Source organism: Brachycentrus maculatus, unplaced genomic scaffold (genome assembly GCF_059751285.1).
Source record: "Brachycentrus maculatus isolate JH-2025_06_01 unplaced genomic scaffold, ASM5975128v1 h1tg000359l, whole genome shotgun sequence".
Taxonomy (NCBI): Eukaryota; Metazoa; Arthropoda; class Insecta; order Trichoptera; family Brachycentridae; genus Brachycentrus; species Brachycentrus maculatus.
In genome coordinates, this window is record NW_028281108.1 from 272,409 (window position 1) to 297,052 (window position 24,644).

The 24,644-nt window shown below is 37.4% G+C and overlaps 1 protein-coding gene across 2 annotated transcripts in view; it reads left to right on the forward strand.

The window, feature by feature from the left end:
- The window catches only part of LOC148303638 (uncharacterized), a 165,223-nt gene that overhangs the window by 95,010 nt on the left and 45,569 nt on the right, over window positions 1–24,644 (forward strand). For both annotated transcript variants that reach the window (XM_088269651.1, XM_088269652.1), the window contains one exon: window positions 22,992–23,117. In XM_088269651.1, the coding sequence (XP_088125777.1) occupies window positions 22,992–23,117 (126 nt within the window). The remainder of the gene's footprint in view (window positions 1–22,991; window positions 23,118–24,644) is intronic.

A 24,644-nucleotide genomic window follows, 5' to 3' on the forward strand; every position in this document is an offset into this window, starting at 1 on the left:
ATGCTGATATGAGTATTGGGAGGTGGATACATGGGCACTTGTATCCGATGAATACAAAGGAAATGCTGATATGAGTATTGGGAGATGGATACATGGGCACTTGTATCCGATGAATACAAAGGAAATGCTGATATGAGTATTGGGAGGTGGATACATGGGCACTTGTATCCGATGAATACAAAGGAAATGCTGATCGCATTGTTGGTAAACCCATTTTTAACTAATCACAGAAAAGTTATTTTACAGCGAGCCAAAGTGTGGCTCAATTAGAACTGGATCCGGTACATCATCTGGTGGTGATTGCTGTGTGGGAGAACTTAAGATGTACTATTACTGAATAATCATATTTGTTACAGATGAAAGTTATAAAACTTGTGGGAGAACTTAAGATGTACTATTACTGAATAATCATATTTGTTACAGATAAAAGTTATAAAACTTGTGGGAGAACTTAAGATGTACTATCACTGCATAATCATATTTGTTACAGATGAAAGTTATAAAACTTGTGTGAGAACTAATGATGTACTATCACTGCATAATCATATTTGTTACTGATGAAAGTTATAGAACTTGTGTGAGAACTAATGATGTACTATCACTGCATAATCATATTTGTTACAGATGAAAGTTATAAAATTTGTGTGAGAATAAATGATGTTCTATCACTGCATAATCATATTTGTTACAGATGAAAGTTATAAAACTTGTGTGAGAACTAATGATGTACGATCACTGCATAATCATATTTGTACAGATGAAAGTTATAAAACTTGTGTGAGAACTAAAGATGTACTAACATTGCATAATCATATTTGTTACGGATGAAAACTACAGAATCCATTTGCCAAGCGATTTGCCTTTGTGGAGGGTATACAGAGCATGTCTTGGTCCATTCGGGGTCTTTGTATGAGCATCACTCATCACTGAAGTGAAGTGTACATGGTGTGCCGTGTACATGGTGTGTCATTATGAGAGTTGTAGTTCTCAATTTGTGGTACTTTTTCATTTCTCCAGTATATTGAACTTACCGTTGGGGCGTATAACATACGGGTTTCAAATGTGAGGCTTACATTTGTTGAATCGTGATACGTCTCGGGTTCATACATCGGTTTTTGCTCACCGCATTGAAGTGTAAACATGTAAACGCATTGAGCCGTAATCCAGAACGGTTAGATACAAATATTTTAATGATTTATAATGATTATATTGGACATCCGGGCTAAGGCAGATGTGAGAAGCTAATTTCAAGCGAATTTTGGTTTCCAAAGATGACTCGCTTTAATAGAAAAAATGTGTCAGCGCATTCGTTGTGCATTTGCTAAGGGTGTTTAAGGTTTGCCAGAATTTGTTTGAGTCGTAAATAATACTGTAAACGTCAGTACTAAGTTCACTCCTTATCATTTAGTGTTTGGACATGAAAGTAGTATTTTGGGTGATTTAAGAGGTGAAGTGGAAGATATTGAACCTGTTAATAGCACAAACCACGTCAGCTCTTCCTGTATCATTATACGGGAGCACAAAATCACATCAGCTAGCACAAACCACGTCAGCTCTTCCTGTATCATTATACGGGAGCACAAACCACATAAGCTAGCACAAACCACGTCAGCTCTTCCTGTATCATTATACGGGAGCACAAACCACATAAGCTAGCACAAATCACATCAGCTCTACCTGTATCAGTATACGGGAGCACAAAACCCACGATAACCGGTTATCTGCAGTCCACACTCTGGACACACATTACATTACCCCAATGTAATTACAATAATCCACTGCTGATTAAGTCCACTCAGGACACAAACATTACATTACACAAATGTAATTAAAATAATCCATCGCTTATTCAGTACACACAGGACAAACATTACATTACACAAATGTAATTAAAATAATCCATCGCTTATTCAGTACACACAGGACAAACATTACATTACACAAATGTAATTAAAATAATCCATCGCTTATTCAGTACACACAGGACAAACATTACATTACGCAAATGTAATCGCAATAAGGATACCATGCTAGTGATATCGTAACACCTCAGTATTTACTAGGATAAAACAAACTACTTATATCCATTACACATCATACTTAAAAGAACACCTTGTACCCATTATGTTCATAATTTTTACTGGTTTATGTTGTACCTAAACTTCCCATATAGTATGTGAACTAGTATCCACCAAATATATCCCAATAGCTGTTACACCCCTTACACAGTAATCATTCTCAGGTTCTTATATAAAGTCCAACTCGGTAGATGAGTTAAGACTCACTGTACTTGTACCCATACAGCTGCTTCTACAGCACTAACTTTCCCATAGGTCTACCAAATCATCTCAATCTACTTCACTTCCATCCATGGGTGTCTGACTCACTTGAGTCCTTTGGATCTCCCTTACAACGCATCAAAGCATCAACTACCCCTATTGCACTGAACTTTTTATAACCTGGCATACATTTGATGCGTCTGATAGTATACCGGTAAATGTCGGCAAACACTTTAGCAACCATATACGGCCCACTTTACAACTGAGCTATCTGATGATTGATCCCTGATCCCTCCTTTGTAATTTATTACTTCCATAAAACAAGATCTCCCTTCTTATGCATTTACGCTGCTTATTATACTATGCCTTCCTACGCTAGCTACTATCTCTATTTTACTCTGAGCCTCTTTCTCCCTAGTTTTTAGTTGTTACGCCCTATTAACAGGTTCAATATCTTCCACTTCACCTCTTAAATCACCCAAAATACTACTTTCATGTCCAAACACTAAATGATAAGGAGTGAACTTAGTACTGACGTTTACAGTATTATTTACGACTCAAACAAATTCTGGCAAACCTTAAACACCCTTAGCAAATGCACAACGAATGCGCTGACACATTTTTTCTATTAAAGCGAGTCATCTTTGGAAACCAAAATTCGCTTGAAATTAGCTTCTCACATCTGTCTAAGCCCGGATGTCCTATATAATCATTATAAATCATTAAAATATTTGTATCTAACGGTTCTGGATTACGGCTCAATGCGTTTACATGTTTACACTTCAACGCGGTGAGCAAAAACCGATGTATGAACCCGAGACGTATCACGACTCAACAAATGTAAGCCTCACATTTGAAACCCGTATGTTCTACACCCCAACGGTAAGTTCAATATACTGGAGAAATGGAGAAGTATCACAAATTGAGAACTACAACTCTCATAATGATACACCATGTACACGACACACCATGTACACTTCACTTCAGTGATGAGTGATGCTCATACAAAGACCCCGAATGGACCAAGACATGCTCTGTATACCCTCCACAAAGGCAAATCGCTTGGCAAATGGATTCTGTAGCTTTCATCCGTAACAAATATGATTATGCAATGTTAGTACATCTTTAGTTCTCACACAAGTTTTATAACTTTCATCTGTAACAAATATGATTATGCAGTGATAGTACATATTTAGTTCTCACATAAGTTTTAATACATTCATCTGTAACAAATATGATTATTCAGTAATAGTACATCCTAAGTTCTCCCACAAGTTTTATAACTTTCATCTGTAAGAAATATTATTATTCAGTAATAGTACATCTTATGTTCTCCCACAAGTTTTATAACTTTCATCTGTAATAAATATGATTATTCAGTAATGGTACATCTTAAATTCTCCCACAAGTTTTATAACTTTCATCTGTAATAAATATGATTATTCAGTAATAGTACATCTTAAGTTCTCCCACACATCAATCACCACCAGATGATGTACCGGATCCAGTTCTAATTGAACCACACTTTGGCTTGCTGTAAAATAACTTTTCTGTGATTAGTTAAAAATGGGTTTACCAACAATGCGATCAGCATTTCCTTTTTTATTCATCGAATACAAGTGCCCATGTATCCACCTCCCAATACTCATATCAGCATTTCCTTTGTATTCATCGGATACAAGTGCCCATGTATCCACCTCCCAATACTCAAATCAGCATTTCCTTTTTTTTCATCGGATACAAGTGCCCATGTATCCACCTCCCAATACTCATATCAGCATTTCCTTTGTCTGCATTGAATACAAGTGCCCATGTATTCATCTCCCAACAATGAGATCAGCATTTCCTTTGTCTGCATCAGATACAAGTGTCCATCTCAACTCCATCAATCTGCAGACGGAGTATGACTTCACCTAAAATAAAATTTATATCACCCACACTCAATGAGGAGCTTTCTCCCCCCCTGTCAAATCCAATTTAAGCCTCCTGGCTATTAATCCGGCACTCATGCACCAGTGCCATCTTCGCATGGAAATAATGGGTCATTGTTTCTTAATTTCTCCGACCCATCAGTGACCTCTCCGGCCAGTTCGCCTGCATAAAGAACAATTTGGAGTAGTCACTCCATCCGTAGATAAAGCCCAGCTGATCGATCTTCTCCAACCATGCCTCGATATTCGTCCCTTTGTCCTCGGGGTCGTCGCCCCGCATTTAGCCCGCCGTGACAATCTTAGGGGCGCGAAATGCACCCGCGAGAAGTACAATTCCATCATTCCCTCAAATATCTGCTCTATGTGATGCTGCAGAAGGATGTTCAGATCCACGTTGCTCTCAGTTCCATGGCTCTCATCGGAGCATGCCTTATCCTGTCCGCGTCTCCATAACATAACACGTAACAAAGGAAACGTCCAAATTGAAAGTTCTCAAAATTTGGCAAAATTGTTCGAAATCTTTAAATTCGAAAACGTCACACACGATGCGAAGTAAAATAATTGAATTAAAGATGAACAAAAGTTAATTCCAAGTTTTATTCAACTCAATGCTTTGTTTCACTTTTTGAACAAAGGAAGCACTCAGTTTTTGTTTGTTTATATTACGTAAAAACGCCTAAAATTTGACAAAAAGTCCGAAATCTTGGAATTCAACAACGTCCAAACACACGTATGACGTAAAACAATGTTATTAACGATGCACAACAATTCAATTCCAAAAGTTATTTAGCACATAGCTTTGTTGAACTCGGCAAACAAAGGACGCATTCGGTTTGTTTACGTTACGAAGGAACATATCCACAATTTTTACAAAATTATTTGAAATTTGTAATTCAAAAACGTCCAAACTTCCAGAATTCTGTATGACGTAAAACAATGTTATTAATGATGCACAATATTCAATTCCAAAAGTTATTTATCACATGGCTTTGTTGAATTCGGCAAACAAAGGAAACACTCCGATCTGTTTTGTTTATATTACGAAAGTTTGTCCAAAAATCACAAAATTCGAAATGATCACTTTTCACAACTTGTTGTCCATTTGTCGAACGTCGTATCGTATCGTATCCCACTTCTGAATTATTACGTGGCTTGGGTATAGGTAATAATAACTCGTAATTAGGATGCAATCGGTTTATTCAACAGGTCGCCATGACAGTACAATGACAAGTGTATGCAGTCTTCCCTGCCTCAATCTCACAAGGGATATAACGTAAACATTCCCCTCGTACACCCCGCCCTGCCCCTAGCGGGCGCTTGGGGTCATAGTTCATCTTGCTACAAATATTACGCCGTAACATATATATATATATATATATATATATATATATATATATATATATATATATATATATATATATATATATATATATATATATATATATATATATATATATATATATATATATATATATATACAGTGGGTGGCCATATTATTAGGGACACTTCAAATTTCCTGTAATTTTCATTATTAAATGAATTTAATGAGCAAATAATTAGGTTTTTTGAATATTTTTTTATTGATTGGGGTGCTTTATTTAGAATTTAGAAACTATATTATCATGGATTTAATAATACCAATTTATTTTTATCATAATAAGTGATTATTCAACAATTTCGAAAAAATCTTAATTTTTAGTAATAACACCCTTTGCTGCGATTACAACCTCCAAACGTCAGGGCATACTTTTTAATGCAGATTTCTGCATTATGCCAGAGATTAGGGTTATTATGCCATACTCTGATAAGAGTTTCTATCATTTGCCGCTTAGTGGTGATGACTTTTTTTGCAATCTCGCGTTTCGTTAGTTCCCAAAGGTTTTCAATGGGGTTCATATCCAGCTAATTCCCCGGGTAAGGCAAAACACAGAGGTTTTTTTCAGCCAGGAATATGATAACACTCTTGGCTTTATGACACAATACCGAGTCATGCATTAACACATACTTTTCATCGCCAGGGAACCATTCTTGAGCCTCGGCTGGAGTCGACTTTTCAGTACTCGCTGGTACTATTCTTGCCTCATGGTCCCTTCCATGATACAGAGGCATCCCATACCCTTAAATGAGATTACGGACCACAACATTATGCTAACAGGGTATTTTTAACCATCTCCACAAGGCAGTCTGGGTGGAATTTTTCTCCTGGGCCACGTCGGAAAAATGAAGTTTTTCCCACCAAAATTTTTAATGTTGACTCGTCCAAGAAGCAGACCTGTAATGTATTACCATAATTGCAATAATACATATATTTTTTATCTTCTTAATTTATTATACGAATACAAGCCATAAATATTCGAATCTAGTCCGAAACAGTTACATTCCGGTGTTCTTTGGCCCATAGGAGTCGTTTTTTCTTCATGCCTCAGTCAGGCGTAGTTTTTTGGTTGGACGTCGACCCATTAGATTTACTTCAACTAACCGTCTCTGAACTGTCCTTTTGGATACGTTGATTCCTTCATCGTTTATCAACAGAAATCAACAACAATTAGACAATCAACAGACTTTTTACGATTTTGGAAATAGATGTCCCTGATTTTATGGGCACCACGCGGAGTTGTGATGCTTTTTCTGCCTTTTTTTCCGACGCGGGCTGATTCTAGACGCAGGTTTTTATCAATTTTTCTTTAAATCCGATGGACTTCTGACTTCAAAACATCTGTAAGTGCTGCTATTTCTCTCTAGAAATATGTGGAATGAAGTAGTAAGGTTATAACTTCCCTATATTTTCTCGGAGATATGTTTGAAGACTTGCCCATACTTAAATTGAGAATAATATGGTTCAGTTCAAACTAAATAGAATTTTATTTAAAAATTCATTGAAATTAACTTATTAAATTAGCAAAACTAATAAATTATTAAACAACACTTACGTTTTTATGGTCTTGAACTCAAAAAACTAACAGAAAAATGGTTTAAAAAAATATTAACTGACCTCACACCAATATCATTTTTCACTAATCAACATCCAAATGAAAAAAAAATACTTTTTTGATATTTCACAGTATTGATACATCTTCAAAACAATAATTATGATACCAGCAACAAAAATACATAAGAAAAAATAATTTAAACTTATTAATTTGACCAAAAAATTCATTTAAACTTGAAAATTACAAAAAAGTACAAGTGTCCCTAATAATTTGGCCACCCACTGTATATATATATATATATATATATATATATATATATATATATATATATATATATATATATATATATATATATATATATATATATATATATATATATATATATATATATATATATATATATATATATATATATATATATATATATATATATATATATATATATATATATATATATATATATATATATATATATATATATATATATATATATATATATATATATATATATATATATATATATATATATATATATATATATATATATATATATATATATATATATATATATATATATATATATATATATATATATATATATATATATATATATATATATATATATATATATATATATATATATATATATATATATATATATATATATATATATATATATATATATATATATATATATATATATATATATATATATATATATATATATATATATATATATATATATATATATATATATATATATATATATATATATATATATATATATATATATATATATATATATATATAAATATATATATATATATATATATATATATATATATATATATATATATATATATATATATATATATATATATATATATATATATATATATATATATATATATATATATATATATATATATATATATATATATATATATATATATATATATATATATATATATATATATATATACATATATATATATATATATATATATATATATATATATATATATATATATATATATATATATATATATATACATATATATATATATGGCGAATGGACTCATTGAGTCCATTTGCCAGGAACTACGATTGGATGGCGGAGGGAAAGAGAGGGAAAGGAAGATCCCCACACGATGGACCGATCAAATGAAGGCAGCAGCAGGCACCTCGGTGGTTGGAGCGCTACGTGCAGCGCAGGCAAGGGATAACTGGAGAAGAGTCATTGCTTCTGCAAGGCTCACAACCCTCAGCAATGAGGAATAAGACGGAGAAGAAGAAGAATATATATAAATATATATATACACTGCCACTACTACCATCGCGCCGTTTCCACACAGGGGTAGGCAGAGAGGATGGAACGCCACACTCTTCTGTCCTGACATACACTCCTTCACATCCACACATCTAGTCATACGTGCCCTCCGATTATGCAGACTTTTGACACGGCCAGATTTTAGGTTCTGATTGATCTGATCGTGCCAAGTCTTTTTCGGAGATCCTCGTTCTGTTTTCCCTCTCACATTCGCCACATATATTTTCTTAGTCATTCTCTCGTTATCCATTCGCTCCACATGTCCTCCACATTCGCTACATATGTATATATATATATATATATATATATATATATATATATATATATATATATATATATATATATATATATATATATACATATGTATATAGTACACCCTTAATTATAATAACTATTATTATTATTATTCTATATTTCTCTACGTATTGTATTTCAGATGTTCCTTAAATATTATTACATTATTTACATAGTTTTACACGTCTATGGTCTTAACCTATAGCATTGTTAGTTTGTTTTGTCGTCTAAATCAGCTTTTTTACACGTCTCAACATAGACGAAGAAGAATATGGAAGTCTGTGTATTTACAGGGCTTCAACAAAACTTCAAATATTTGGAATGATTATTATGAATGAAATGCGCTCCCTCAGACGAATGTGTGCAAAATCATTGTATGACAGAATTAAAAACGACGATATAAGAAAGGAATGTAAGGCTGAACGAGGAATAATTGAAAAGATTAGGAAGAGCTCTTTACGGTGGTATGGACATGTGGAGCGAATAGCGAGAGAATGACTAAGAAAATATATGTGGCGAATGTGAGAGGGAAAACAGAACGTGGACGACCGAAAAAGACTTGGCACGATCAGATCAATCGGAACCTAAAATCTGGCGGTGTCAAAAGTCTGCGTGATCGGAGGGCATGTATGACTAGATGTATGGATGTGAAGGAGGCGAGGAGTGTATGTCAGGACAGAAGAGTGTGGCGTTCCATCCTCTCTGCCTACGTGATGGTAGTAGTAGTAGTAGTAGTAACAACACCTTACTATGTAACTATCTAACTCCACACAAGATTTTTTGAGATTTCTTCAAATTGGCAATGCCGAAGAGCAATCCAACTAATACTGTTCAGTACTTTTATAACAACATGCACAACTTACATAATACTTATAGATAATACTTCCATCAATTAAACCATATCCGCTCCCTAGGTGGAGCATATGGAGTCCACAAACTGTCTCCAGGCTTTTCTGTCGGCTGCCAGCTCCCTCGCATCCTCCCAAGTCAGATCCGCGGCCCGAAGTTCTGACGAGAACTGCCGACGAATTGTAGCAGTGGTCGTCCTGGGCGGCGCGAACCTGATGCCTCCTAAAAGAGGCGAGCTTGATGGCGGCTCTCGGGAGGCATGCGGAATACACAGCCAAGCCAACTGAATCCCTTTTCTTGACGACAGTTGTGACCGAGTTTTGCTGCGTCCTACGCCTTATCTCTTCATTCCTCACAAAGTCAAACCACCTAAAATTCTCCGCAAACACCTATTCTCAAAGCTTAGTACACGGCTGCTCTGGGCCCTTGTAAGGTGCCATGTTTCACAGCCCTATAAGAGAACAGGAGCGACGCAGGCATTGTATGGGCGGCATTTGGTCTTCACCGAGTATAAATCCGATCTCCAGACAGCCTTCATACTGTTAAATGCGGACCCTGCGAGTCCTAATCGCACTCCCAGTTCCTTTTAAAGGCTGCCATTTTCAGTCGCGTACACTCCCAAGTACTTGAGACTCTCGACCCTTTCGATGCGCTGGTTCCTCAACTAATAACAAAGACAATACTTGAGGCCATAAATTTTGTTGATGTAATAAACCGTGTATTACAAATATATCACTGATTTAAATTACATTCTTCATACATGACCGCGGGCCGCGCGTAAGGGCACGGGTCGCGGGTTGGCCACCCGTGTTCTAGAGCATTGTTCCGTCGCGTGTGTGCCGCGGCACACTGGTGTACCGCGCTGATTAGTTGGTGTGCCGCAGAAAAAAAGTCTAGTTTTGTGAAAATATTGATTGCCTGCGCTCAGCTAAGTAGGCTCACATTTCCCATTAACCGTTTTCCACTTTGACCATTTTTTCTCATAACTGATCATCTACTCTGATCAAAAAAATGCGATGTTTTGAATATTGAAAGCATTAACTTTGTGGATCATATTAATATATTATTTTGAGAAATAAAAATACTTTGTGTTCTGATCCACTCACATTTTTATTAACCAACTAGTTCCGGCAACAACCTGTTGCCCTCTTCAGGGTTTAATTTATGAGAGTCATAAGTTTTCTCGCTTGTCTTTGAGCCTCTGTATCATACATATCGCTCACTCGTTTCAAGAACGTCATAAATAAAAAATCGTAAATTTTCAGTTGTGCATGTTTTTGGAATGCCCAGAAAATGTACTGTGGCAACCCACACATCTACTATGGCAACTCAAATCGAGTGAAATAACGAACACACCACGGAGCCCGCAACGAGCGGAAACTACCTCGTCACACTTCGCCGCCGCCCGTCCTCAGATCGACACGTATTTCAACTGTTCTCATATTAGAATCACGCGATTATTCTTAAGTATTTTCTTGATTGTAATTTTATAGAACTGAATAAATTTGTGTTAAAAGCAATCCGCTTTCATCTTGCTTCCCTTCTGATAAATTAAAGTGGTATTCAACTAGAAACCACAGTACTATATCCCAGCAAAAGAGGCATATTTTTAACTTAATATTTACCCGCGCATTATATTTTTAAACTTTAAAAACGTTCTCCTGAAAAATGAAGTATTTTGATTTATGACGTTCTTGAAAGGAGTGAGCGACATATGTGACAAGTTGTGACAACCCTGACATTTTCAGAAAAATTAAAATATGTTTATCTAAGTAAAGGGAAGCAAATAAATCGCACATTGAATAAATTTGGTAAGTTATTTAAATATCTTTTCAAGGTGTAATGTTTTTAAGTTATAAAAATAAGATTTAAAAATGATTTATTTTGATTAAAAATTCACGGCCTGCTGAGCACAGCTACACTCCATACCGGCATTTATCTATCTACGGCTTATGCAGCACCGCTTATCATAACCCTACTCGAACTTCAACTTTTTAAGTTTTATAGCCTTGGTCTACTCGTGAGTGGATTTACTCTATGTTTAAAGTTACTATAATTTCATGTAATTCATGAGTGAAAATTCTAGGCAAAAACACTCGCTATCTCGCTACAGGCATGAGTTAACAAATATTTCTCTTTCAAAAAAAGTATTGTGCGGGTAGCCCGTGTTGGTGTGCACGCGTGCCATTGTATGCAAGTACTAGAGCTGCTATCGACCGATGGCTATGCATTAGGCACAAATCAAACCCTTTCATCGCGGATCGGATGTCTGGGAACAATTAAGAGGTCGTCTTCTGCAATTCTTTGTACGAAATGGTGATTTTAACGCCAACAGAAAGCGCTCACTTCTATTGAATCTTTCAAGTTCAGCTTTTTCGTTAGTATAAGGTTTACACATAAATCATAACGGAAGTAAGTTTTGGAAATATATTCACATCGCGTGAGAGAAAAATTTTATATAGCGCTTTGATTGGCGTTCATGATGAGCCAGGATGAAAATTTTATCTGTAAGATTAAAATCGAAAAGTACTAACTGCCAATTTGGATCTAGATTATATGCAAGTCTAATAGGTATTTCAAAATGGGTTTAAAGGGATGTAGGCCGAAAGAACATTTATTTCATGAAGGGAACGCTTTGAGTTTTCAAAAATGCATTGAAATGGCGTCAACAATCAAACATTTAAATTAAAGAATCGTTCTGAATTTAATCAAAAAATTAATTCAAAAGTCAACAGTTTTAAATATAAAAAAAGGAATCATCATCAGTCAGGAACGGGTTGACAATTCGCAATTCAGCCGAATCGTTCGGTTGGCGATAAGAAATAAAAATAATTGTCACAAATGTTTCTAGTCAGGTATACGAGTAGTTTGTCGTGTAAGTGTAAATAAATGCTACAGGCGTGCTAAACCGGGACATTTTAAAGTAAATGCAATTTTTCTAAGAATAAAAGCGTGATTTTAAAGGCGAAATAACATGGAACAGATAGAACAGAACTATAGATGATATAATTTTCAGATAATTGTGAATATAAATAATAGAGAGTTAAAAATTTTATTGGATTCTGGCGCGTCTGGTTCTGTAGAACTGAATAATATTTAAAAAATATAAATTATCCAACGATCAAAGCAAATTACTTAGTTTTGACAAGCAGTTGCAAGTTGTGGATAAATGTGTAATACATGTTGGGTATAAGGAAGTATTGCAAAGGATCTATCGCACCAATGCCATTCAGCTGAGGCACGAAGAAGTCAGTAATCATGGTTCTGTAGCGCTCTCCATTGGCAGTAGCATTCTGGCCGGCATCGCCTATAAAAAAACCCGGGCCAATGATTTCGCCTGCCCATAAAGCACACCAAACAGTGACTTTTAACGGATGCAAGGGCGTCTCGACAAAGGCTTCTGTGTATTCTCCACTCCGAATTCGGCAATACCGCTTAGCACATCCGCATATCAGTTTTCTTTCAAAACATGTAAATAAAGACACTAATTGAATGTATCCCCGCAAGTAAGAAAGTTGCCCCGCCCGGAGAGGAGGTGATATGGGGTTGTCAAACAAGGAGGCGCTAATATTTTGCACCCGATAAAACGAGAACAAACAGAAATAATCTTTAATGCAGAAAAAGGTACCGCGCACTCAACATTTGATGTTTAGTGCGCGGTCCAACAGCCGACCAATGACACCGCGCGCGTGGCTGCGGCGTCAACGGCGTTCAAATTCAATCAAGTTTTAAAAATAAACTATGTCATAAAATTATAACTTTTACTGTTTTTCCAATAAATATGGTACATATAACTATAATGCACGCATTTTATCGTGTGTCTAGATCAGAAATGTTATAAATTAACATGAAAACTTAAAAAAAATAACTCAATAAAACATTACTCCTGGGATGTACAGTTTTGATTTCTCACTGATTTTAGTTGATAATTCAATCAAAAGGATGAGTCAAGTGTCGTCAGTAAATATGTATTAAAATTATAAGAAATAATGCATTACAAAAAGCTTTCTTTACTGATTTGTAGATCACACTAAAGTATCTTTATAATATGAACCGCCACGAATGGGGGCGTGGCTTAAACGGCGGCTGATTTGCAAATGTAAATCGCAAATCGTAGATTGCAAATGTAAATCGGCTGATAGGCCGATGGGTTAATGACATTTTGCCTTGGAAAATAGGATCAAGCTGAATATTGTTTTCGACCCATTCAACGAACCTCGACGCGCATAATCGTCACACGGTTTCAACTCTTGCAAATGGCAAAACGTACTGACTACAAATCAACTGTCAGCTGTCAAATTGACAGTCCGTACAAACAATGTTGACAGTTTAAAAACAAACCTTTGAAAATACCCTATAAAATAAACCAAAGTACTAGCAATCTTCTACTGTTCCTCTCCCCCCATGACCACACAACAATAAACATCGGACATCTTTTGCCTCCAGATCGACTTTAAAATATGACATAAGTATATACAATTTTTATATAATAAAATAACAGATTTTCCACATATATTTTATTTGACCCGTGACCGGGTTCCGTCGTTACCGACATCGTCAGACTTGTGGAAGGCTAGACAAAATTATATGTTACAAACATAAAAAGGAAGAGGTAGAAGTCCATGATTTTAAGTAAAATTTTCTGACAAAATTTATAATAATAATTACACATAAGTTATGGTTTGCAGTATGACTTTATGCAATTTTATTGTAGAAATGTATTTTTGTTCGTAAATTGAAATAATGTCTGGGGAATCTGGAACCGTCGGTTGACAACCCGATTCTACTGCCCATTAGTGGGGGACAGGGGGGGTCGACTCGTAAACGTCAGATTGTTCAAAAAACGACCAGAAATGACGAGACACACTAATACACTAACAAAAACACCAAAACGGGAACGAAAAATACGAGATACCAACAAGTTGTTCAAATATTTCAAATAAATATAGCCAAACTATGGTTATAGACAATTATCGATAGAAAAATAGAAATCCGTATATGAAGAACTTAATAATATTGAGAATTATGCCAAAGTTAAAGTTAAATTTTGCCTATGAAAGTGAAGTTTTTCTTACTTGAAACAACGCTCCCTTGAACTTCTGCAGCACCCCCTAAATGCAAAAAATTAAATTAAAAACGCCTAGCCAGACTTCCAAAACGCCCACAAAGGGGCGCTGGCACCCCCGTTAAGAAACATAACTTCAGAAAGTGGTGGGCACTCCTTCCGCCCTTTTAAAATATTGTATTTTCTAGAATTTTAAAATATAATATAGTAATTTGAAAATTCTATCGTTTTTATTTTTGTTGAAAAGCCTTATATTTATACATAGTTTGAGATAATAATTTCAAAAAAGTTACCATTACCATTTACCATTGTAAGGCTGAGTTGAGTAACCATTATTAATCGCCTAAACTCTTTTTATAAATGTCGCGTTTTAGCCGTGACCTTTCTATTTTTGTTTACACTGAAATAAATAAATTTAGATAGTGAAATGTCTTCTTCGCAATATTAATATTATAATTTTGAAAATATGTAATACAACAAATTTCAATATAAATACCATTTAACCTGAAAAATGAATGATAAATATTTCGGCGGGTGGATTCGACATTCAGCCGCGGCGAAGTCACGCCCAGCCGGGAGCTTAGTATTTCTAGCCGTTTACGTCACTTCCGGCCGCTGGCGAATATCACTTCCAGCCATAAAAAATCGAGGCAGTTGGCGGTCTTTATATAAATTAGTTAGTCTGTGATTCTAGTATATAATCTCCGAGTGAACGCTTGTGTGTGACTTGGCCATTCAATATTCCCTTGTCAGGGTGAGTTTTTACTGTATTTATTTGTAAGATTTGTAACCGATCTAACTTACTAGACGCGTGTAAGGATTGAAAGTTTTTATTATTGCCTTTTTATTTGTCCAACTTTTGACGGTTCATTAATCCTTATTCCGCACGACCGTCCTGTTAGCGGCGCGTATGGTGATGGTGATGGTGATCACAATAAATATGAGCCCGAATCGGCCTCTAATATTTAGTCTAAGTTTGATTTATTGTTAACCTTCCGGAACACGCGCTACAAGTTGTAACAATATACCGTGAGACTGTGAGGCATTCATTGCATATATTTGGCACACTTGACGCGCGGATCTCTTCCTCTACTGGATAGTAGCAGTATTTCTAGAAAATCACCATTCAATTAATGCTGGCAATGTTGAACAATGAATAGAAAACTGTGAGCATTCATCATTGTTAGCTAATTGACCCGTTTCGTTTTTTGTTACTTATGAATGTTGAATCTGATGATGGAATGGCTGTTTTTTATTATAATTTATTGGTTATATTTCTACAGATGTCTGGACAAGATTTACTGAAGGCAGCGCGAGAGGGCGATGTGGCGAAGGTCAACACTCTCCTTAAACAACATAATATAAACGTAAACTGGACAGATAGTGATGGTAAGATATTCCAAGATTATTGAACTAGTGAACCGAGGAATGTAGCAATAAGAGGTGATGTTAGTAAAGCGATATGATATACAAGTGGGAGAATATTACTGTATATATTCTACCTTTGCCGGCCAATGTCAAGTGGAAAGCCCCGCGAGTAGCCAGACTTCCATATGGAAGTCTGGGAACAAATAGATGGTTCGCTCTGTTAAGGCACCTATCCCTGCAAGCTAGTTTGGTTCCTCGACATTCCCGGATGATATATATTTGCCGTTCCTAACTTGCGTGCCTCGGACAGTGGTATGGGAGGGCAGTTACTCGCCGCTAATAGCTTCTTCAATGTTCCGTCTCCGTTGCGCAGTGGTTAGCGCGTTTGGTTGCCGCGCTCCGGGTCCCCGGTCCGATGGCTAGAATACTGAATACCGTCGGCCTCGCTCCGTGTAAAGCTCAAATTGTAACAAAATTAACTAACTAACTAACCATCACGCCGCTTTGCCCCAGGGGTAGGCAGAGAGAATCGAACGCCAAACCACTCGGTCTTTGCAAACATTCTTTGCCTCTTCTACATTCATGCATCTCCTCATACATACCCGACGATTATTACGACTCCTGACCCGGCCGCTTTCAAGTATTTGATATACCTGATTGTGCCAAGTTTTCCTCGGTCGTCCTCTGCTTCTTTTTCCAATTACATTCGCCTCATAAATTTGTTTAACCGTTCTTTCTTCACTCATACGCTCCACATGTCCAAACCATCTCAACACACCTTTCTTAATTTTATCGATAATGCTTATCTCAGCCTTACATTCTTTCCTTATTTCATCATTCGAACATCTATCAAACATCGTTTTGCCACACATTCGTCTGAGCGATTGCATTTCGACTGCATTCAGTCTGCTTTCATCCTTCTTTTGCCAACTCCATGCTTCGCTTCCATACATAAGGGTTGGAACCAGAACTCCATTGTGTACTGCCAGTTTAGCTTCCGCTGATAGATTTTTATTTGCTAAAACTGATTCACTCTGTTCCCAGCATTCACTCTCCTTTCTATGTCTTTATCAATCTTTCCATCCCTAGAAAACATACTACCCAAATATATGAAATCATCTACCTGTTCCTAAATCTCCCCATTTACCAATATTTCACACTCAGATCTACATTCATCTCTTTCAAAAACTATGATTTTGGATTTGCTAACATTCATCAATAAAACACTTTCCTTGCACACATCATACACTTTTGTCACCAACGTTTGCAGGTCTTCTTTGCTATCGGCAAGAAGAACAGCGTCGTCAGCATATAAAAGGCAACAAACGGTCAAATTATTCATTCTTGCTCCAATATTTAAACCTTTCAGCTCTTACATGCAGTTATCCATGTATAGATTAAACAGCCAAGGCGACATTACACATCCCTGTTTTACACCTTTAGAGATGTCAAACCAGGATGTTAACAAAATTAGGTAACATATAATAATTTTATGTAATAATAAATGTTTTTTTTTAATGTTTAAAATTGCTACAAATATTCCACCGTATATGTCATTGACTTAGAACAATAAACACTAATTAAACATTGTATTCCAGCAAGGTTTCTATTCGAAATTTACAAATCTTCTTGCTGACGAGGTAGAGAACTCATACAGAATAGAAAATCTCTTTATAATATTATAATTCAAATGTCATTTTTTAAAAATGTTATAGAAAAGAAGAATAAAAAACTAATGGATAATTATATTTCATAAAGTGATGTGAAAATAAGTATTTAGTTTTGCCCTTCAAGTGATTTCTCACAAAAACGGCGCAATATAAGTTATACAATAAATAAATAATTAAATGCAAGAAAGTAATTAAATGCTTGAAAGGTTACTGGGATAGGTAGTGGGGTCCTGCTACATGGCCTCGCGCTGGCCGTGCACCCTGTATATACAGTACATCCTCCGTTACAGGGTGGACTGCACTACACTATGCAGCATACGCGGGCCACCTCCCGGTAGTACGGGCACTCCTGCAGGCGGGGGCTGCAGTAGATCTGCAAGCTAATGGAGGTAAGTGTAACTAGTAGTAGCAGTAGTAATATGCCCAACACACGCAATGTACATACAGGACACCATGGTATATAGGTTACATGAATCATCACTAACTAGCAGAAACGGAAATATACATTTATTTGCAAACGGCGCATAAAGACCTTTTATATATTAAATGTTAAATCAAGCACTGATTTTTTAATCTACTAAAGACTCAATTTTGTTTATCTTAATCATTATTTTTTTTATTTTTTAGCCTTACTGCAAAAATTAAACTAAAAAACAAAATATCAACATTTCAAAGTCGATCCGGATACATATGATGATTTCCGATATGTTTAAAAGTTTGTATATACGGTAAAAACAATATTTGGGTTTTTTTTTGCACCGCATAGCCAACCCCAAGGTAGACGACTCGCGGTCAGACCACCATAGAGATGGATTAACAGCTGGAAATCGACTTCGCAGGAGGCTAATCCCTCTATAAAGAGGGGGGTATGAATGCACATACATAAAGTGATCACTTGAGTCAGCCAAATGCCAGGTCGTAAGCCCTGGGATGCTCAGATATACATCTTATTTGGAATAATTGATATCATGCATATGGTGAATAATCCAGTAACTGTCAGTTTCTAAATTATTTTAAAAATGTTGATAATGAAATAAATTAAACATTTTCTAGCATTAACTGTCTCCCATTCACCAATTCCAATTATGTATTAGCTAAAATAATAAAAAGGATATTTTCTGGGGTTTCTCCAGGACTCGGACCTCACATACTAATATAAGAGTTTCTGCTCAGTAAAAAAGGTTCTTCGTCTTACTAATAGATGTCACTTGTGAAAATTCTAGTCATTCTTGTACAATGTTTCAAAATTGGATCATTTATATAAGTTCCTAGAATTTCATTAGTGTGATTGTCAATCATGGGTAGAATTTGTGAATGTTACTCGCGTGTAAAGTGATCGCTTAAAACAAGCCTACGACGGTCGAAGGCCCCGTAAATGCCCAGACTTTCGTGTTCTTCTTCATCTATGTTGAGATGTAAACAATAGTATGATAAATAACTCCTATAATTGGAGATAATCTAGATTTGTGAACAAGTATTTGGACACACTGTTGTTCACATTAAATTTTTTCAAAACGTAAAAAAAGTAATTGACAATTATGTTTTATAAAATGATCTGAAAAATAAGTTCAACTTCCCCTAGCCCTTCGAGTGATTTCTCTTGAAAACGGCGCTAGATGAATTGTCCAATAAATACATAATTAAAGGTAAACTATTGGTGACTATAACACACTGGGGAGGTTACTGGGATAGGTAGTGGGGTCCTGCTACATGGCCTCGCGCTGGCCGTACACCCTGTATATACAGTACATCCTCCGTTACAGGGTTCACTGCACTACACCTGGCAGCATGTGAGGGCCACCTCCCGGTAGTACGGGCACTCCTGCAGGAGGGGGCTGCAGGAGATCTGCAAACTAAGGAAGGTAAGTGTAACTAGCAGTAGAAGAAGTAATATGACCAACACATTCAAAGAAAATATAGAGGACTTGGGATATAGATTTGGCATTAGTGGTGCATAAGGCACCGCATCAAACTCTTTTATAACTATACAAAAGCGGGGTGATCAGATCGGTGGCAACCAGTTGACGTAGGTGAAGGAGCTTAGAAATGGAGGAGGAATAGAAGGTCTTGGAAGGGTTTTTGGATAGGTATTGAGGTCCCGCTACGCGGACTCTGTGACATGTGTGCGTATGTGTATGACACAAACACGTGAATGTATTATCTCCCTCGTTTAGAATAACTAACTAACTAACCAACACGCCGCTTCCCCGCAGGGGTAGGCAGAGAGAATAGAGCGCCACACCACTCTGTCCTTGCAAACATTCTTCGCCCCCTCCACGTTCACGCATCTCCTCATACATACCCGCCGATTGTTACGACTCCTAACCTGACCACTTTCAAGTATTTGGCATACCTGATTCCACATTCTTCTGAGAGATCGCATTTCGACTGCATTCAGTCTACTTTCATCCTTCTTTTGCCAACTCCATGTTTCACTTCCATATATTAGAGTTGGAACCAGGATTCCGTTGTGCACTGCCAGTTTAGCTTCCGCTGATAGGTTTTTGATAACTGATTTCAGTGCACCATTCACTTTGTTCCCGAATTATTTATTTGTTATTATTATCATTCATTTCTTCTTTTATTGAACTTCCTTTATAAAAAATGTGCGAACGTCGCGGCGTACACGCGATACGAGTCTTAAGTTTCACTTAAAAAACAAAATAAATGCAACAACTATAAACTATGTATTGGTGACTATAACATACTGGGGAGGTTACTGGGATAGGTAGTGGGGTCCTGCTACATGGCCTCGCGCTGGCCGTACACCCTGTATATACAGTACATCCTCCGTTACAGGGCACACTGCACTACACCGTGCAGCATACAGGGGCCACCTCCCGGTAGTACGGGCACTCCTGCAGGAGGGGGCTCCAGTAGATCTGCAAACTAAGCTCGGTAAGTGTAACTAGTAGTAGCAGTAGTAATATGCCCAACACACGCAATGTACATACAGGACACCATGGTATATAGGTTACATGAATCATCACTAACTAGCAGAAACGGAAATATACATTTATTTGCAAACGGCGCATAAAGACCTTAATGCGCCAGCAATAACAACTGATTTAAAATATATATTTAAAAAAGTATATTTTGAATATTAAAAGCATTGTTAACTTTGTGGTATGGTAATATAACACTCTCCTTATCATTCATCATTCGCTTTGTGTTATACCACTTAAATGCTCTACTTCATGACCTCACGATTCAGTTGACCTGATGATGAAATGGTTATTCCGAAACCGGTAGTCGCGGAGGAGAGTTTTATAGTTTATTCATGCATAATGTTTTGTTCACATTTGTTTATAGATATACTATTTAAAACTTAGCAATTCTAACATAGACACTAAATACATGATAGATCAGACTCACTGTGCCGTCGCTCTGGGCGCTCAATTACAGGGCTTGTGAGCTGTCATGGGCTGGTTGAGTGATCGCCGTGCACGCGTGCAACATTCGCCAATTCTACCCACGATTAACCTATTGACTACGGGTTGCACGCATTGGTGCGTTTCAGTAGGTACCTTCAACTTCACGCACAAAAAACACGCTTCGCTGTGTAGCGGATAGGTGTGAATATAGTGAAAACATTCACGGATGGGAACATTGGTATAATAATACCCATTGAATAATACCCCATACGAATAATGCACATTGTTCATATTACCCCCATTATGTTATGTATGTACTTACACGATTCAATGTCTGCCAGTGAACAAGTCATTTCTGTCTTTCTACCTTCATTCCGCACCAAGATGCCGAGGGTGTCCAGGCTTAATGTACAAGCTCCGCTCTTGTGAAACTATTTTATAATTTTCAATGTTTTTAGGTGAAACACCACTCGACTGGGCTAAAAGATTTGGTCACAAGGAAGTAGTAGCTTGTCTGGAGTTGGAAATAGGCAGTAAGTATAAGCCAGTAAATGTATTCACAACCAGTGGAATGTAAACATTTCCTACCAACTATACACTTTCACATAAGTATACCCACAACAAGTACCTACTTGAATCTAGACTAATATATTTACTAGTAGATGTGTGCACGCTACAAAATAAAACATAAGAAGTAAATACCGTTCCCGAAAATGAGGCGACGTTTTACAGGAAATAAGTAGAGGACTCTTCCTAATACCTGCTGGACTGAACGTGTTATGGATATAGCTAATGTTGTATCGTGCAAAGAATGTGTCATTTTAAAGTGATGAATATAAAGCATGTTGGTGTTTGCACTCCCTCGGTGAGTAGCTAGGTTTGTGTCTACCGCCTCTCTATACACCACCAGCATAGCACTATTCACCCGCTAACACTGCGCAATATACTAATCACACGCGTTCTCGGTCTGCCCTCACTCTAGTCCTTCTAACGATACTAGCATGCAGGTCTAAATGACCAATCACAGAGCATGTTATACTAACAATGTTAATATTGCCTTTCCAGACATGCAGTGTGAAGTCTGTTAATAGGAGACCGTAAAGTAGAGACCTAGTCCGACTGGCTTTATCATTATTTTATTTGTAATTTTTCCTTTACATCATCACACTATTTTATAAATATTTAGGCACATCCTGTGCGTGGGTATAAAATATAGTGCAATGTACTTTATGGTTTGAAGCTAATTGTAATCACATTAAACTGGAAAAATAGGTGATTTAATAAGATGAGGAGTAAGAAATATGACGTATTAAGTATTTTCCATATGTTTCTTGTCCTTCCTCTCTCCCTTCCCTACAGACTGCTCCCGACCTGCGGACAGGAGGCTCGGCTGGCGATCCCACTATACCGACTTACTATTTGTTCCTCAGAACGGACGGTGTTGCAACACACTGCGCCATTGGAGCCGAAAGTTAAGGAGCTGGAGGACGCTCTGACTGCCCTTACTCTGTCCCTGGAAAGGGTGCAAGCTGAACACGCCGAAACCCTGCAGCAACACCGCCAAGATACGGGTACTGATTCAGAATCACACACACCAAGACAGCTTTCCAACCTGCAGACGAGAGATGACAAGTGACTTACTGTTTGATCCTCAGAACGCAAGACGGCCGAGTTGGAGCAGAAAGTTAAGGAGCTGGAGGACGCCCTGACTGCCCGAGCCGCTCCTAGCAGCTCCGCTCTGTCCCTGGAAAGGGTGCAAGCTGAACACGCCGAAACCCTGCAGCAACACCGCCAAGACACGGGTACTGCCTCAGAATCTTCATAAATAAGTTTATATGTACGAAGACAGCTTTCCAACCCGCAGACAAGATATAACAAGTGACTTACTATTTGTTCCTCAGAACGGGAGATGTTGCAACACATTGCACCATTGGAGCAGAAAGTTAAGGAGCTGGAGGAGGCCCTGACTGCCCGAGCTGGCTCAGCCCTCTCCCTGGAAACCCTGCAGCAACACCGCCAAGACACGGGTACTGATTCAGAATCTTCATAAATAAGTTTGACGTTGCCCACCTTTTATCAAGCTGATATACCTTGGAATATTAGAAGGGGGTGTTTGTGAAATTAGTATAATTGTGAAAACAATCAAAGAGTATGTAGAAATGAACTTAAAACCAATCTTAATCTAACTTAAATTCAACTGATATATAAAACGTTTTGGCAATACGGCTGTTGGAGCAGAGGGTGGCAGGTTACGCGATGGGCTGCTTGGACACAGGAATCCGTCCTCCTTGGCTACCTCCATACGCCGCGCTCTCCGCGTGGGACTCTCCTAACGAGCGACTCCCGTTTCTACCTCCGTATACCGCTTCCATTCCCCTCCTTACACAAGTCTCGTAACCTGGCGTAGGTATGCTGTTCTTCACTCCGCTTCGCTTTCCCGTTCAGACTTGACCGCTCCCGATGCCTCCCGTCTCCAACATCCACTCTCTGACTTCTCGGATGTTGCGGTCTTCCTGTATCTTCTGTGGACTCCCAAGATGACTCGCGTCGCGAGGCTCCACGTGATTTCATCTACTATCCATGTTGAACTAATCTCCCATCTCCCATCTCCCGATCTCCAATCATCCTCCCGTGTCCGAGTATGGAGTTTTATCCTCTTGCAGAGTCGCCCTCAACTCCACTTCCTATTGGCTGGCGAGGATATGTTACTACCCCCAGAATAAAGCTCAGCCTCCTCGTCCAGCCCTCAGTTGATTGCCACGCCATTTACAAAACTTTAATGCTTAATAATAATAAAAATAAAGTAAGAAACAATATTGCCAAACACGTCGACAAAGAATAAATTAAACGGCTTTAAAAGACCGATAGTGCTTTTGCAAAAAAACTATCTTTCCAGGTTGCAATAATATTACTTTAACAGAAAATGTCTTTTGGCGGTGCTTTAACTCGGAACTTCTTTACAAGGCAATTCCGAATTTCTTAAGATACACGATCCAGGGATTTATCTCGGCGATATTATACATTATGACGGTTCGGACCATTTAGCAAAATAAAGTATTCGAGGGTGTTATTGAAGAAAGGTTCAAACCTTTCCGCGATCCTATGCAATCGTCGCTGGCTTTGAAAATAAGTAATTTTTACTTTTATATTGCGAGAAGGTTAGTTTAAAAAATTACCCACCTTTAAAATGTTGTTGATGGATTGTTTTGCCAGCTTTGTCGGTGCTTTGACAAAATAAAAGTGGATGTATAAAACATACCTCGTCAAGTTTACACACACCAAGACAGCTGTCCAACCCGCAGACGAGAGATGACAAGTGACTTACTGTTTGATCCTCAGAACGCAACATGGCCGAGTTGGAGCAGAAAGTTAAGGAGCTGGAGGACGCCCAGACTGCCCGAGCCGGCCCCGCCCCGTCCCTGGAAACTCCGCAGCAACACCGCCAAGACACGGGTACTGAGTCTTGTTGTTAAGTGCGAGATACTAAATCATCACCATAACAAATATGATGGACAAATATCATACTCTACAGCGGATTCCCAAACAAGGAACAT